This window comes from Scophthalmus maximus, chromosome 3 (genome assembly GCF_022379125.1).
Source record: "Scophthalmus maximus strain ysfricsl-2021 chromosome 3, ASM2237912v1, whole genome shotgun sequence".
Taxonomy (NCBI): domain Eukaryota; kingdom Metazoa; phylum Chordata; class Actinopteri; order Pleuronectiformes; family Scophthalmidae; genus Scophthalmus; species Scophthalmus maximus.
Genome location: NC_061517.1, coordinates 12545179 through 12562500, shown reverse-complemented (window position 1 = coordinate 12562500; position 17322 = coordinate 12545179). Strand labels below are relative to the sequence as shown.

General features: G+C 45.3%; 1 protein-coding gene across 7 annotated transcripts in view; it reads left to right on the top strand.

Annotated features, from left to right (window-relative positions):
• Positions 1-17322, top strand: part of znf385a (zinc finger protein 385A) — a 55981-nt gene that overhangs the window by 30451 nt on the left and 8208 nt on the right. For 5 of the 7 annotated variants that reach the window (XM_035645847.2, XM_047331245.1, XM_047331248.1 and 2 more), the window contains exons 2-4: positions 1121-1272; positions 6984-7094; positions 11530-11704. In XM_035645847.2, coding sequence (XP_035501740.2) covers positions 1121-1272; positions 6984-7094; positions 11530-11704 — 438 coding nt within the window. Of the gene's footprint in view, positions 1-1120; positions 1273-4042; positions 4485-6983; positions 7095-11529; positions 11705-17322 lie in introns of those variants that run through there. The other 2 variants (XM_047331246.1, XM_047331250.1) reach the window with 2 other exon arrangements.

Genomic DNA, 17322 nt, shown 5'->3' with positions numbered 1-17322 from the left:
TCACTATCATCCTTGACAGAGGTTAAAGAGGAGACGAGGGAGGGATAAGGAGGAGACGAAGAGAAGGCAGATGGGAGCAATGGCGAGGAGAGGGAGCTGTGTATCATTATGACAGCCTTGCATGCTTGTGTAGGAGAATTAAACATTGACAGCCCAGGTGTGTGTGTGTGTGTGTGTGTGTGTGTGTGTGTGTGTGTGTGTGTGTGTGTGTGTGTGTGTGTGTGTGTGTGTGTGTGTGTGTGTGTGTGTGTGTGTGTGTGTGTGTGTGTGTGTGCGTGCGCCTGCTCGTGAGTGTGTGTTCATCTATATCCCGTCAAACAGCATGTTGGATGCAGTCAAAGCCAGGGGTGCATGTGTCAGACATGAGTAGAAGAATCAGAGTCTATGATTCACTGATTCTATAATTAGACACAACCAAGTAATCCAACTCTGATTTACGGGTCAAGATGCCATAAAGCAACACATGCTGAGATGAAACTCATTATCATCGCGCTGCAGATGTCTCCCAGGAGAGGAGAGGAGAGCAGATGAGAGGAGCCTGGGAAGCAGGTGGAGGAATCCCCACTGCCTCTGTGGCCTTCTTTTCTTCTCCGTGGCATTCCTGCTTCATTTGATGTGAATGTTTGAGTACAATGGAAGGCTTTGGGGATGCAAGCCCTACAAAGCCCACAAAACCCTCAGCATTTGCCGGCGCACTGTGGCGCTTGGTACTCGTCAACTTGTCAGGAAAACCAGAATGTCTGTCCACAGCAATCATCGGAGCGTCATTAACGGCCCAAATGTTGCCTTTCATCAGAGTTTATAGATTGCCCGCGCCCCTGGGGTGCAGAACTTTGTTCTGTCCACAGAGGAAAAAAAATTGCTTTTGCAGAGCAATTATGGTCCATTGTGCTTTTTTGGAATTCAGTAGAGCATTCCATCAAACAACAGAACTCAATTTATTAAAAGCTACACATTTTTTTCCCCTCCATATTATTTCTCCTTTTTATTTAAGAATAATACCTTGGACATTTATTACCAGTATTTGGTTATCTTACATTGCTGAAACATAGAAACGTATGCATTTGAGTACACAATGGTTCATGAATTTATCTATGTCGGCCCCTTTTTGTGTGTGTAGGAGGCATAAACCGGGCCGGGGCAGCGGTGCCAACGTTCCTGCGGACCCACACAATGCTCCAGCCCCACCTGGACATGAAGCCTTTCCTGCAGTTCCCCATGGACACCGCACCCCCTCCACACAGCATGAGCCTCTTCCACAACTTCAACACGGTGAGAGTTGATGCGGATACAAACAAACACATGCATGCCGCAGTCCTGTTACTCACCCAGTGCCGTACGGAAAACTCAAGACGGGTAGGACCTTCTGGACAATCTGGGAGACTCGAGTTAGATGCAAAACATTAAGGTCGTCAGTGTATTTACCTTGATGACGTTTTTACAATCCACGTGCAAAGTGTTTAATACTTTAGTGTGCTTAAATGTGTGTCTTGTGATTGTGGAATTGCTGCTATACCCACATTAAAAATTTATTCTATAAGGGAAGCAGGACATTCCCAAGACTGTATTATTTCTTCTATGCACACTCTTCTCCCATTCATTAAATCAAAGACTTAGGAATTAAGGAGCAGTTCTAAGGCCATCCTCATAGCTATGCACTTCAAACATTGCAGTTTGTTTGATGTGGTATTTATTTTAACGGAGAGGGATCTTCCTGTTTCCCCAGGCCCTGACTAGCATCTCATAATTTAGATTAGACTGTAGAGACATTTGGCACTTCACCAACTCAGCGTAATGTGCTGCCTGCTCCTCCAGACTCCATTAGGGATTGTCAACGCGTTTCTCGTCAGCAATATGTAAAATAAGTGAACTTTGTATGCGCTGTATGTGGGACAATGCTATTCTTGGACAATGTCTGCACCACAGTTATCCTCTGCGTGTGTCACCCTGGTATATTTGGCTGCATTTTGCGGAGGCGCGGCGCAGAAATCTCCGGGGACTTATTGGAATTATCTGGCGTGTGCTTCAACCACGTATGGTCCTACAGGGAGAGGAACAGGAGTCCAGACACTGTTAAGCACATTTTAACAATACAGTCATTCTAATTGTCCTCCATGGGCCATGACATAAGTGGAAGTACTGATGTTAAAACTGCATTGCACCCAGCAGACATGGATTAATAGAGATACTGAAATAATGCAGGCACTCAGTTTCTTCTCTTGCGTCTGTTAGCACAGCCCTGAAATCCTTCTTGCTTGCTCTTTCTTCACTTTTGTCTCGCTGTGCTCTGCAGCGCTCCCTCTGGATCTCTCTCTCTCTCTCTTCCACATGCTGTAACATCCTTCTGCCCCCCGTCTTCATCCTCAGCACATTAGCTGTGTGTGAAGGTCCACGGGGACGCTGTCAATGTTAGCAGAGGTTGCTGCTGATGACTGCGAGTCAGCCCCGAGTGGGTGGTGTTTTATGGCTCTGCGGCCAGGAGATGGGGCCATAGGAGAGGACTGGAGGACATTGTGACCTTATAGCGCCACTGCACACTGGCACATGCACATGCACATGGACATGGACATGGACAGGACCAAAGTGTTTTTCCTGCAGTGCATTAAAAACAATGGAGGGATTTGCATTTGACTGGGTGGTGCCTGATAAAACAGTTTTAAATGTGGCATTGAAAGGCTTTCATGTATTTGGAGCTGTAAAAAATGTTTAAAAAAAAAAACTATACACAATTTAACTTAGGTTCAGTCTTGATGTTTTCATACAGAGGAAGTGATGGCCCTCAGCTTTCCCAGAAATATTTTTCTGTGTATTTAGTACTGTGTAGTTGAGTAAATTCAAACAGGAAGACCTTGAGTAAGAGAGAAGGTGTTTGCTGCTCTGTTTACATCGCTGACTATGTTTTATGACTTGTTGGACTTTGGGGTTGAGAAATGTTTAAACAATCGGATACTGCTTGGATCTTTTCCTCTTTCTCGTAACTGTATGAGTATCTGCATGCGCCAGCGCACTGTGATAAATATGGATATTCACAATATTTCAACGAAAGCACAGCATAATAGCAGCAATAACAATGACAAATGTCCCGGCACTGAGCTGGCAGCTAGTTATTTTATCATTCTCTCTTAATAAGTGATCTGTGCTGAGTTTGTACAGTCTTAATGAGACTCTACTTCACGTTGAGGGTTATTATCCTCACAGCAGAGGAATGGCCTCTCCTAAAGCCATATGCAGCTTTAATGGTGCTCTAATGTGATTTGTCCTCTACCTGCCTGTCTCTGCCAATGTGCCTCTAGACAGTGACGAGGCTGAATTATTTATCTGCAGGAGCTGCTCCTGATATAGATGCACGCTTACACAGCTCTGAGCCGAGCTGCCTGCCCTGACGTGGACTTGCTCAGACTGCAAAGTCAGGAATTTCTGATGAAGGTGTCTAATCATGCAAAGTCATGTACGGACGTGTTGAACCTGGCCTGCCGCTGCTCCTCCTTTCATCTCTGTTTCACTCACCTCCTAAACAATTCGCTCTCCAACAGTAAGCCTCCTTCATAACACTTTTGTCTCAGCACTGAACCTCCCCAGACTGACTGATGTTTCATCCTACCTGTTGCCTCTACCGGTTTCAGACTGAGGCCGATCAATCGTTCAGACGAAGCAACAGTTTAGGAAATGTTTTTCTTTTGTCCTCATGGTGCTTATGTGTAATGGTGCCTTTGCTGCAAGGCATCACTCGCTGCGTGTCGTAATGTCTTAAAACCACTGTAGAAACCACAGAGTGTTGTGTATATTCATGTGTGGGTCTTGGGGCAATTTGTGGGCAGGGCAAAAGCTCCACTGACTGATGATGACATTTGATGGATGCTGTGAACTTGGGGGAAGAGGGGAAAAGTTGAGGAGGAGGAGGAGAGTGGGACACGCAATCCTGGCTGCATCTGGACGGACTGAGTATGCACGAAGAAGAGGGAGAGGGAGAGGGAGAGGGAGAGAGAGAGAGAGAGAGAGAGAGAGAGAGAGAGAGAAGGAGAAGGGGAGGAGAAAACTGGGAAGTGCAGTGAGGGGAAATGCACTACAGGGACGCATGAGACGGAGAGAGAACAGCTGAGAGGACAGGAGGCGGAGGCTGAGCTAAAGGGACAGACACTTGTTAGGTAATGTGTTAAGAGGAAGAAGAGAGGGTAAGATTTGAAAAAAACACCCTTACAGCTGACACACTCCCTTGCAGATTCTCAAGGAGAAACAGATGTGGTGATCAAAAAAGTAAAAAAAACAAAGAAATCTTAGCTGGTGATGCACCACTTGGCCTTTTTCAGTTAGTTAGTTAGTTAGTTGTATTCAGCATTGACAACTGACCAGGAGGCTGAATGAGTGAGGAAGGTGCAACTCACGCTGTCAGTCTCGCACATGCCGGGACACACAATCACACCTTGGCCAGTAGCACACACACTGGACCAATGCAGCTCCAAGCTACAGACACAGAGGAGAAGTCGGTGAGTACCTGTATATTTGGAGATTTCTAGCAGTTTTGTTTTTCCACCCAACCGTGACTTAATCTGGATGCAACTCAGACACAGTGTAGCACTTCAGAGGGGGGGGGGGGGGGGGCTCTTTATCTGGCTGCGTGCAGACACCACCGTTGCTGCCAGAGTGGTCCCACCAAGAGTTGCATAGCAGCGTGTCGCTTGTTGATGGAATTCGACCCTTCCAAACTCACGCGGGGGGAGACAAAGAAACAGACAGTGGGGAGAAGTGAGCGATAAAGAAAATAAATTAAAGTAAAGAGGATGTTGGTGAGTTTAGGTGCAAGTCAGCGTGCAGTGCCGGGAGATGCTTGGTTTCTCCACGCAAGAGGCCTCGGTGTTTTCAAAAGGCATCATAGCTCTTGGGTCTTAACATCTTCCGGAGCTGTTGAAGTGACTGTTGAGTGATGCTTAAGTCAGTGATCTGTGTGGTTAACCTACATCCTACACACTCACCACATTCAAACAGCTCCAAGCTCCACCTGGCATGAACGTTTCCAAAATTCACTCAGCTGAGTTTTATTAATCAAGATAACTATGTATATTATGTACTAATGCTTTTTTGAAGACTGAGTGGATTTAATTACTGCAGGACGTGCAGCCTATTTGAAATACAAAATGCTGATTCTCCCAAAATTGGTCAAAGCAACTGATCTGAGTTTTGGAAACTTCCTCTTCAATTACATCATAGTGCTCCACTCCTATTTCATGAGGACATGTTTTGGAGAGCATTCTAGTAAGAGGCCTTGTGAGCAGCCATCCAAAAAGACTCGTTGGCAGCTGGAGAGTGGTTTTAACAGCGGAATTGCCCGGATGGATCATTGCTGACCCACACCCAGCGAACCCGACTGACTGGCTGGGGAGAATCCCATGATTCACATGTACAGTTACTCCCCCAAGCCTGCTCAGCCTATTGTTAGTTATTCCTCAGCAGGGTGATGATGATGATGATGAGGTACAGGATGGACGTCGCCCACAGCATGGAGTTAAGGTGACATTTGGCAGAAGCTGGAAGGTGTTTTATTACACTCCTTGTGTTGGTTTCCAATGGCTAAGGCATTATTGCGGGTGAGCTACTCCTTCAGTTGTTCATACGGTTATCGTCCACCATTGTCATTGCTCAATTTCATCCGCCCCCACTCCTCCATTCCATCTGAATCCACAGCAACAGCAATAGCATCAGAGGCTACGTCAGGCTGTTTCTGGGGAGAGAAGTACAGGGATTCATGGAATGAGGAGTAACGGCAGCCAAATGAGATAAGAATGTGCGATGTCCGGCCTGGGCCTCTGCATCCCCCCCCATCCCCCTCTTCTCTTTCAATGTGTCCCAGTTCATCTTCCTCTCCCCCTCATTCGGTCATCCAGATGGTGTGTTTCTTAGCCGTCCTGTCACCCAGCTAAATGTCTTGGGCCTCCTCCCCATTTCTCTCTTTTACTGTTTATACTGTTTCCTTGCAGTTGCCGAGTAACAAGCACTGTGCAGAAATTCAAATTGTTTAATTTTGAGCTGCTACTCTACTTCGTCAGTCCTCGGGCCAGAGTTTTGTGCTGTTTGAATATTACAGCAGACTATGGCTCCAGTGTGCAATATAGATTAAAGTAAAGCTCGGTAATTAGCAGAATTGAACATACAGATCAGCCAAATTTGAGTCATTTAGAGTTTGCTGGGCCCTCCAATCCGACAGGCTTGCATCAGACTTGGAGAACTCTCTGGAACGTTCCATCACTGCTTATGAATTCAAAACACTCACACACACGCACACTTATATCCATATTGTTCTTCGGGCCAGGACTTTTGTTTGTTTTTATCATCCTCGAAACGTCGCCTGCCTTATCTGCAGACATTGTACCAGACAATGGAAAATCCGAAACAGTCATTGACTCCAGACTAATGCTTAATAATGATCGCTGGATAAATTCAGCTTCAAACCAGGATAAATAACAAGAATGAAGCCCTCTTAGATTAGTGCAGGCAGGGCCTTTGGTGTCTGGGTCAGGGTTTAAGTCGGAGGCTTAGCCACCGAGTCATGCTAAAGAAAGTCAGTTAAATTTATACATGGATGATGGAGGGCCGAGCTGAAACAATTAGTATGAAGCTACAACTTGGTCAGGACCATCAGCCTGAGCTTAGGTAGGATGCAACAGGTGTCGCAGTTGTAGCAACACGCTGTCGACACTGTTGATCACTGTTCGCTCCCTAAACACAGACATACAGTAAACACAGATAAGACGCTTTCAACGTTCCTGTCGAGACTTTCCTCCACCAAAAAAACCCCGACCACAATGGTTGTTTGTTCTTCCATCAGACTTCGTGGGCATAGCGCAGCGACCCCTGACATAATCATGACGGACTGGCTCGTCAGCTTGTCGCGCCAGTAGAGAAGTGAAGATTATGAACTGTAGCTCACAGATTTCTTCTTGTCTCTTCTCTTTTATCTCTCTGTCTCCTCCCCTGTCGTTTTCTGTCAGATGGATCCGGTGCAGAAGGCCGTGATCAACCACACCTTTGGCGTTCCTCTGGTCAAAACCAAGCGGCCGGTCATCTCCTGTAACGTCTGCCAGATCCGCTTCAACTCAGAGGTAACAGCATTTCTCCCCCCCATTATCTCTCACGATGTCTGAGTATCCCATGTGGCAGTAAATACTTTGTATTCTGCTCTTCACACAGATACACCTTTCACAATCATACGCATTTTCCTTAGGAATGTGTTGGAGGGCTAACTACGCTCTCCTGGGAGCAAGCACTGACACAGAGGATATGGTACATTTGTTGTTTGTTGTTTTGGCAGCTGCGACCATGGTGGAATTTATTTGTTTTCAAGACAGTGTAGAGTTTGCAGAAGCAATAATCACTGCAGCACGAAGCCTCAAGAGCTGCTGCAGAAGCGGGAAGAGATATGATTTTTTCCCCTGCATTTCGACATCGATTTGCTCTTGCTCATCAGCAACGACAAAGCTTGATTTAGATCTTGAGCTTGTGGAAAGTTAATCTCACATGAGCATGTCATGAAGTAAAATTATCTTCAGTATGTTTTTTTAAATTATTATTTTGTATAATTCTATCAATTGATATTAGCAGCAGTTTCATCTGTTTGCCCATATGGTGTAGTTTATCTGAATTCATAATGGGAGTTTAATGGCATGGTATGCCCCTGGGCAACTTGCATACACGATTGATGACAAATGAATGAAAACAAAAATCATATGGAAGCATTTCATGATGGCAACTCACTCTCTGTTTTGTCTTGTTGCTGCACACGAAGAGGAGAGACACATGACAACATCAGTGCCAATTGTAGTGTATAATTTGGCTGTTTCTCCATATTCAGTGGTGCAGACTTCAGGTCTAGGGCGTACATCCATCCACAATACACAACATTAAGGAGTGGACCGGTACTATAAATACTCCTCAGGTCTACAATCATGGTTTCCATGTGGCCAGGGAGCTGCAGGCCTGTGATCTTGAGTCTATACCCTTTGCACAGTTCTCTGCTGTATATCTTCCTAGGCACAGGGAACTGTTGGATAGAGATGTTTATACAATGAAATAGTTTTTTTAGAGGAGCAGTTTCCTGTTGCATAAAGTTAGGGTATGTAAATCTGTGTAGAATTTAAAGAATCTAAATATTTAACTTAATAGTGAAAAGAAACACTTCATGTGTCAGGATACCTACAGGACTGAGTTTACTTGTTATGCTATCATATGTTGCCTAACATAAACCAAAATGAGCTCTAGACTGTATGTTATGCTAAACAGAGCTTCTCCGACTGGAAAGCACGTGGAGGCGTGGTGAGGAACACTGCACATGCACTTGCATGTGAATCCTCAGGATTGTGATTGCAGGACTACACCTCCTCCCTGCTGTCATTGTCACTTTCACCGCCAGTGTGCTCACGAAAAAAGCAAGCTCTGCAATATAATGTGTCGGCAATGTCAACCTTGCGGCAGGCTGTGCGTAGTTTCAGGCGTCCTTCCATGCTCGGCAGGAGAAAAGATTAATTTCCCACGCGCACTGTTCTCTTTTACATTCTGTCAAATGAGGGTCAGAGACAACAACGGGGGCTACCATGTAATGTCTTAATCAATGCATTTGTCTTCAAAGGATCCAGCGCTGCCTTCTTGTATCTCACCCTGTGCTCCCCTCATTTCACGCGTGATTTTTCCATCATTCGTTCATCCCATTTGATCTTTCTCATCTGTGCCTCCCTCATTCAATGGCCGCCTTTCTCCCAGCAACCGTCCCCCCTCTCTTTCTGCATGTCTCCCTCTCTCATGCTGCATTATTTACAGTGTGGAAATGCCTAAAATTGCCTGCCACTACTTATTATAAGATGCATTTGTCAAGGGCATGGATTAGTGTCTGGTTCAGACTGCCCCAGTGCATCTTGGGAAAGTGGGAGAGAGGAGACTCAGAGGGGAAGGGGAAGAGAGGGGGGAGGCTTTGTGCCCCACTGTCCCTGCGTTGCGTTGTGGTGTGAGGTGCTAAACGGTGGATTTATGCAGAATAACCTTGGAGGCGTGCTGCATTAGTGACATCACGGGCTCCGTCGCACTGCATTGACCGACGTCACAGCTGCTGCAGCAGGATTTGGCTGATATGCATCCCTTATTTTCTTTCTCTTCCTCTCTCCCTGATCGTGCTCGCCCCCATATTTTCACTCGCCCCTTACTCCGTTCCTTGCTTGTTATGTTGTCCCAGTCTATTCTGGGACAATATAATTTCTGTCACTTTTAACTTCCGCTCCTTTTTTCTCATCTGGAGCTGCAGCTGTAGCTATGCTGTAACACCACAGCTTTCCCCTCAAAATGATATTCACGCTGGACAGCACTTGTTTAGTTTTGAGCCGTCTGGATAATGAAACACAGGCAGCGCAGGGTGATGTGGTGCAGCTTTCCCTCTGCCTTTTTGTCTCTTTTACATCATTCCTATTCTCAGTCCAGCTCTTTATATCGCATTGTCTTGTAGTTCCCTGGCTAGGAACCAATGATCCTTCATCTTCCCTTCAGCCTCTTTCCTTTCTCTCTATCCAGGACCTCAAACTGACATGCAGCCGCTTGGCAGTTGATCCCCTTGGCTTGGTGGGAGAGGTTAAGAAAGCCTCTGTGTCTGCTTCGCAATGCAGCACCATATACCTTTTTATCTCCCCCGCATTCCCTTCATCATCTGAGAGAATACTTTTCCCTCAGCTGCCCTGCCCCCCCCAATCCCCTGACCCACCCCTCTTTCCGACCACAGCTCTCTGCACCTTGATCTGCAGGCTTTGCGAGAGCAGGTCCTTAAGACCCCTGTGACAGGGTACAGTTACAGCCCCGGTTTGTCTTCATGATTTACAAGACTCATGTGACCCTCTCAATCACCGCAGCCAACACCCCTGGTTTACCATGCGAGCACATGTCCTGGATGCCATCGGGCACACAAATAAAGCGAGCATACACAACTGGGCTCACATTCATTACTCATCACTTCCCGCTGCCTCCTTTGCAGAGCCATTCTATCCCTGCTCTTGAGCCTGCGGCCAGTGTGACGTCATATGTGTCATTCAAATCCTCCAAGACTTTCAGCACCTATGGCAGCTGTCAGCTGCTCTTCAAGACCATGACTCTCACTCTCCCATCTCTCTCACTGTAATCCTGCCACTTAACAATCGTCTTCATCATCGGCCCCTTGTCACAAAAAGTATTTGGCCCAACTGCTCTCACGGTAGACCCGTGGAGACAGCAGGGAGCTTTCTGCCTCACGGAGAGGAGATAAAGTACGGGCGAACAGATGGCAAATAGGGTTACCAGGATACCTCGGCCAACATATGTGTGTGTCCCTGTGCGTGCATGCTTGTGTCTGTCTGTGTTTTTGTTTCACAGTCACCATACTGTGAGGCTAGACCACCGGTGACAGCTCAGTAAAGTAACCAAGCATCTCATCCACCATGTTGCCCCCGACTCACATGCCTCTGTGCAGACACACAAACATCCACAGACTAGAAACAGACTCTGATGATGAGTCTCCTGTCAGATGACTCACCTCTGTTGTTTACGCGCTGAACAAACACCTAAGTTCGCAGCCTTCTGTATCCATAGCCTTCTGTGTTATAGTAGCTAGCTTCTGTAATTAATCCCAGACTTTTTGCTTCACTTTGCAGGAATGCACAATGATCTTCAGTATCTAAAAGTCTCCAGACACAGAATCCGTACCTTATCTTTACTATGAGATATTACATACAGGGTCTTTGCCGCCTGGCTGCATGTATATTTAGATTTTGACCACTTCACAGGCAAGCAATTGAGTCTGGTACTGCGCCTGAGCCTGTGCAGCCAGCAGCTGAGGGCGATCACAGTGTTTATGTTGAAAGACTCAGATATGCCCATTGATAATATACTGTAATGATCTATTATTTGTTGTAGGAGGGAGGGTAATGTCAGTGTGGGGCTTATAGGGCCTCCAGGCAGATAGTGTGGCATCACACGGACCCCCGCAGCATGTCTTTGGGTGTAATGACAGTCAAGCACAGTCAGGGTGAATGTAGAGATTTAGACTACAGAGGAATGTCTGCTATTTTGGGCTGAGCAGTTATGTCCAATGTAGACAAACAGATTACTCAAAATAGACACACTGTAAGTCTGAATATACTGCATGATTTATTTATGGCATTTGAAACCTGACAATAAGATGACTGAGGTACAAGAGGAGCGGACGGTACAGGTCTCCGATGTCTCCTTCACTGCATCATTGCCTTCTTTTTTTGTTCCCATGCTTGCAATCAATCGGTTTATCTACAGCCTGATGTCTGTGCCCCCTGTCCCCAGAGTATATTGAATAACATGCGTGTGTGTGTGTGTGTGTGTGTGTGTGTGTGCGTGTGTGTGTGTGTGTGTGTGTGTGTGTGTGTGTGTGTGTGTGTGTGGGTGTGTGTGTGTGTGTGTGTGTGTGTAATCCAAATTGAAATGTCTTTTTTTTCAACTGTTGTCATCATTATTCACTAACAAAATAATTATTTTTTCTCCTGTGTTTTCTTGCAGAGCCAGGCAGAAGCACATTACAAAGGAAACCGCCATGCCAGGAGAGTCAAGGGCATCGAAACGTCCAAGAGTCGTCCTCAGGAGGGGGACAAGCCTCATACTGTGCCCCCCACTTCCTCCCCATCTCCGCCCGGAGCCCCAAGCACTGTCTCAGACAGCGAGCCCAGCAAAGCGGGTGAGAGAGCAGAAAATACTACCGGTTCGAAAAAGAAAAAAAAAAGAAAAAAGTTAGGAGTTTTGTTGTAGAAATAATCATTTCAATCCATGCCGTATCTTCAGAGGCATATCGTTTTGCTGGAAAATAAAATGGAAAATGTGCAAGAATAACAAAGGAATCTAATCACTGCAGTTTTGCAGTGTGTTGTTCTTCTTGTGAGCATTTCAGCTCTGTGTGCGGTCTGATTTGGCTCCAGCATATTTTATGGCCAACAATATAAACCTCAGAAACTGTTTGCACAGACAGTGTTTGTTGTAAAGGGAAACATTTAATTGAGAAATGTTTGTTTCATGAAAGATTATCAAGATTAAAATGAATATGACAACTGAAATACCAAACTAAGAATACATGGGGACGTTATCTTTAAAAGTGAGACACAGATGAAGCAATAACTTCCTTTCTGTAACCCTGTAACGTGTCTTTAGGACATCGAATGATGTGAAATGCTTTAACTTTTAAGCAGTGTGCGGATGCAGCGAGAGCTGGTCAGTCAGTTGTATCCTCCAGCAAAGGGGGGAAATATTTACGACTCCAAACATAGTCTAATTGGCCTGAAGATAGATTGTGAAAATAGTGTATGTAGCTCAAACAAACCGACGTTCACTATTATGAGAAGCGCATCATGAGTTTACATTACAGGCTTGTTTCTGTTTTAATTCGGGACGGTATACTAATGCCAGGGGATTTCATTGATCATGTCTGGCCAACAGCTGAGTAGCACAGACAGGACTAACACGAGCCACGCGTCAGGTGTCTTGCTCTCTGAGTGACAGGTTGATGAAAGCAGAAGGATCATTACTGTACCACAGATAGTCCCCCGCGTTAGTCCAGTCTAACCCCAGCAATGCTTTGTTCAGCTGGTCAATGTGTGAAATAGTTTTGGTGTTCATCCATTTGGACTGGGAGTAGATGAAGTGGCATAGAACATGCCAACATTGAGTTAAGTCAAAATAGACGGTGTTGCTTGAGTCCGGGGTGTTGGTGGTAATGGAGAGAAAAATAAAGATGACGTCTTAATGGAAGAGTCTAATAGACCATATAGCAGCTGATCTGACTTTGTTGAAAAGTAATTCAATGTTGGCAGAATTAGTTGGTAATGATAAAGGTCGTGATCAAGGCATTGCAAGCTCCTTCTTTAGCATTATGTCTTTGGCTCTGTCCCTGTTGTCTCAGTCTTACTTAATCTCCCCCTGTCATGCTCATCTTCCTATTTCAAGCTATTATTCAGTGACTGGGTACTGAGTGTGCCTCTGCCCTTCTCCTTTCTCCTCGCAGAGTTTTCCATTCCCTCAGTGTCACCGCTCTGTCTTTGGATCAAACACAAGGGCATGAATAGACCTGTGGTGTTTTGGTGACATTTGCAGATGTTTCTGTCGCTGACTGTTTACCAGACATTTCCACCTTATTGACGAGAGGGCACAGAGCAAACGCGATGAAAGAGGGTGAAACTCGGGTCCGTTAAAGGGCAAAAATAGCCTTTGCACTGTCTATGACTTTTTCTTACTATCCATAAAAATATGATGTTTAAAAATATTCTAACTGATCCCAGAGTAGTAAGAAGCAAGTCCTTTTTCACTCTCCCTCCCTCATGGGGGATCCGAGACCAGCGCCAGGCCAATCCCCATTAGTGCGACGTACCGGGGCGAACTCCAAGAACACGAGGAGCCAAAACAAGCCTGTCATGATTGAGATCTGAAAGTAGCAACATGTGAAAGAATGCCTTTTTCCATCCAAGCCTTTTTCTCGTGACCCTGGAACCTTGTCTCTTCCTGATCTGCCTGCATGCTTGCTTACTTTTGTGTGTGTGTGTGTGTGTGTGTGTGTGTTTGTGTGTGGCTCCATGCTAGGGGGACAGATCTCTGGGAGCAGACTTCTGTGCATGACCCTAACTGGGAATGCAGCCTCTGTAGAACAGACACGTCGGACTGAGCAGTTTCACACATGTCACTCAGGGGCAGTTACTCTATAACACTGTACATAGTGTATACGCACACATGTAAACACACACACAAGCAATGATGTTAGGCCCCAAGCAAGCCCACATTTGTGAGGATGGAGAGAAGATTCCCCACAGTACAAAACCCTTATAACTTGATGTTTTGTGTGAATGGACTGTTTGTTGATATGGGGATTTTAGACATCACCACGGTACGCTGAGTAATTCAAATGTGATACAGCAGTAGAACAGTCCAGCATTGCTATGATGACCTTCTCTTTCACACTGTATTCTCATTAACACAGTCGTGAAGTAGTGCCGACCATAAACATGACACATTAAGACCTTGCCGAAGACCAAAACAGAGCAGGTCATGAGTTTTACGGCCCTTGAGGAGTTTGTGGTCAGCGTTGTCCCCGAAGAGGAGGTCCTTGGCTTCGGAGGACTTGGCCTGGAGAACTGGGGGTTTGGCTGTGACTGTGACCGATGGAGAGGCAGCTGTTTACTTGGAGAGGAACTGTGCTGTTCCTCCCTCCTTTCCCATTCTCTTCGCCCTCTGCTGTTTGACACGCCCACTGTAATGACGGGTCCTGTTAAAGCCGCCCGGATATTATAGCACTCTCTAGTCCACACAAACACTCACATGCGCGCACACACACAAGGTCAATTAAACAGATGACTTGCATGCGAGGGCTAGGGTTGCATGACTGTGAGGGGACTGTAGTATCCACTTACACAGAGCTGATACAGTTGTTGTTGGTCTTGGACTTTCTGGGAATTCACCAGATTTTTTCCCCCTGTAGTGAGGATATTTGATGAAATGTACCTGCAATAACGCGACGGCTGATAAACATAATTTGCTTGTCTGTGTGTATGTGCTTGTGTCTGTGTGTGTGTGTGTATGTGTGTGTGTGTGTGTATGACTCAGAGTTCAGATGTAGGCCAGACTGGGAAAAAGGCACCCAGCTGCATTATGAATGAGGCTCGGGTCTTGCATTAGGTTTCGTAGCTCGTCAATCATTAAGAATTGGGCATTGGGAGGGCACTGGTGGCAGACGGAGTCATCCTGCCTAAGTAACTCTTACCCCTGATCACACACACACACACACACATACACACACACACGCGCAATGAAACGGTCCTGCCCTAGAAATCGCCATACCCACACTTAGTCAATAACCTTCTGTTGTGGCAAACCTCCTATAGTATTTCTGCTTGAACGGTATTTTGATAGCTTGTAAATTAAATCAAAGCATGTCTCTGTAAAGTTTTTACTATGCTTGTAATCGCACTGTTTTAATTTGACATTTAAAACAAAGAAAGCATGTGTGTCACTGCATAATGTTGCACCCCCACTCGGAAGTGATTTACTGTGTCGTTCTTTTTTTAGCCTTACATTTTATATAATGTAAATAAGCGAATTTCTTTCTCATGACCCTGGAACCGCGTCTCTTCCTGGTCTGACTACGTGCTTACTTACTCGTGAATGTGAGTGTGTATTTGTTGTATTATTTATGTGAGGACCAGTTTGGATTATATACTTCAAGACTTGAGGACATTGGCTTGCATGGGTGCTCCTCAATGTACTTCCTTTGACACCAATTCCTCAGTCAAATATATTTTGTTTTTCCAAAAAGGTTGAAATGCAGACTGGAGATAATAGCACCCCTAAGGAATCCGGATGAGCATTGACTCTTGCAGCAAATAATGAAAGTCCCTTTGGTCTGAATTTGAATTGGTCTGCATTCAATCCCGTGGCTTTATCAACAAAACCTCTCCCCATGGACTGCATACTATAGTTTCAATATCCTGAAGTGGATTGAGCCCTTGCAGACACACCAGGCTGTAGTGTAAAGCATCTGGACTGAGTTATCTCCCTCTGCAGACCTCTCCCCGTGAATAATCCCTTCTTCTGTTTGTCCATGAGGCCAGTTTGCGGGCACAAAGGTCAGTCAACTGCCTTGTCGATGTTTCATTAGACTCGCACACTTCCCCGGTTTCTGAAGAATCAGGTTACTCTGAAATATTATCTGGGCTAGAAAAAAAATAGCAATATGTATAAAGAGTTTTTCAGGCCATTCATTTCAGACAGTAAATGTGAAAAAAAGAAACACTCCAGCGGTGTGAGAGTAGATATTTGAGACAGGCTGGGGCAGACAGTGAGCCTCAAGCTGAACTTGTTCCAAGGCGGGTGAGTGTAGGATACGTTCAGTGTGGTATGAGTTGTCACGGTGACTGGATGTGATGGTTCGGTGTGGTGGACCTCCAGGCTATCCCTCTCTTCTATTTGGCCGGCAACGTCTGTTCTCCGCTCTTGATATTAACTCAAACCACATGTCATTGACTACTCTGTGTTTCCCGACAATTGAGTGAAACATCGGGGGAAGTGTATGTGCTGTGTGCGGGCAAACGTCAACAACAACACTGGAAACAACTATCCTCCATCGCTCTGCTTTCCTGCACTTGCCGGTACAAGCTCCGCAATCAGCTGAACCGGCTCAGTTGCACTGTGGCAAAGTGGGCACATCATGAGTCTCAAACCCACACACAGCACTTTGATCCTGCTTTATGGACTCTTTACTGCCATATAAAGTCAGAGTAAGAATTATTCTTTTCTTTCATTTCTTTTTTTCTTTAATTAAAACATCTGTTTGACAAACGCTGTGTGCAGCCAGCAGCTCTGCAGCTGGAAACTTTCTGTATGGAAAAAGAGGGAATTTTGATCTTGGAAAGTAGTGGAATGGAAAGCACTCAAGAATGGCATTTTCACCAGAGATGATGCAATACAAGAGTCAAAGCAACTGTGTGGTTATACAATACACAAATGATCATATAGTCGCATAAGAATCACAGAGTGGAACAAAGACAAAAACATCATGGTCCCCATGGGCTCTGTCATGTGACAAAATAACAAAGCATGTGGTCCTCAAAAGGAAACTGGCTAGTTAAAGACAATATTTCTTTCTTCCCAGAAATACTTCATGTTATCCCTTTAATACCATAATACATTGGGGTTTTTCCATTGTGTGTCTTTGGCACTACATCCTGGAGAGTTTGAAAAAGTGGGCCTGCTGGTCCCTCCTGATGGGGGAGTTCCGAATACCCCACCAAAATGTAGGGGGTCTTCTTTCAGCCAACACCCATTCCTCTCTGAATACCGAAGGCATTGCGTATGGGAGTGGCTGACCAGAAACATGTGTTTGGAAATTTATATATAAACATGTTCTGTGAGGAAAAGAGAGAAAAAATGTGAAACACACACCCTCTCAATGAAACTCATGCAACAATAAGAAATTAAAACTATACAAAGAGAGAGAGAGCAGAGGGGAAAGTGGGTGAGAGCAGAGCTCACTTAATGATATTTTCTTAGGACTTCATGTATTGACCTGTGACAGAGAAAGTGGCATTTTGCTGAAACGCCAGCCAAAAACAACAGGTGTGTAGGAGAGAGTGGAAACTTGCACGGGCAGGTTGTTTCCTATTTCTCGCTTCGGAAGATTTTCAGACCACATCGGTGGAAGATTGACCTGAAAACTTCAAAAAGGCCTAGAAACATATGAAACACATGGCCATCCCTTCAAACACGTGGGGGAATATACGTCGTTCTCCTCTAAACCACTTTATGTGTGACTTAAATTAA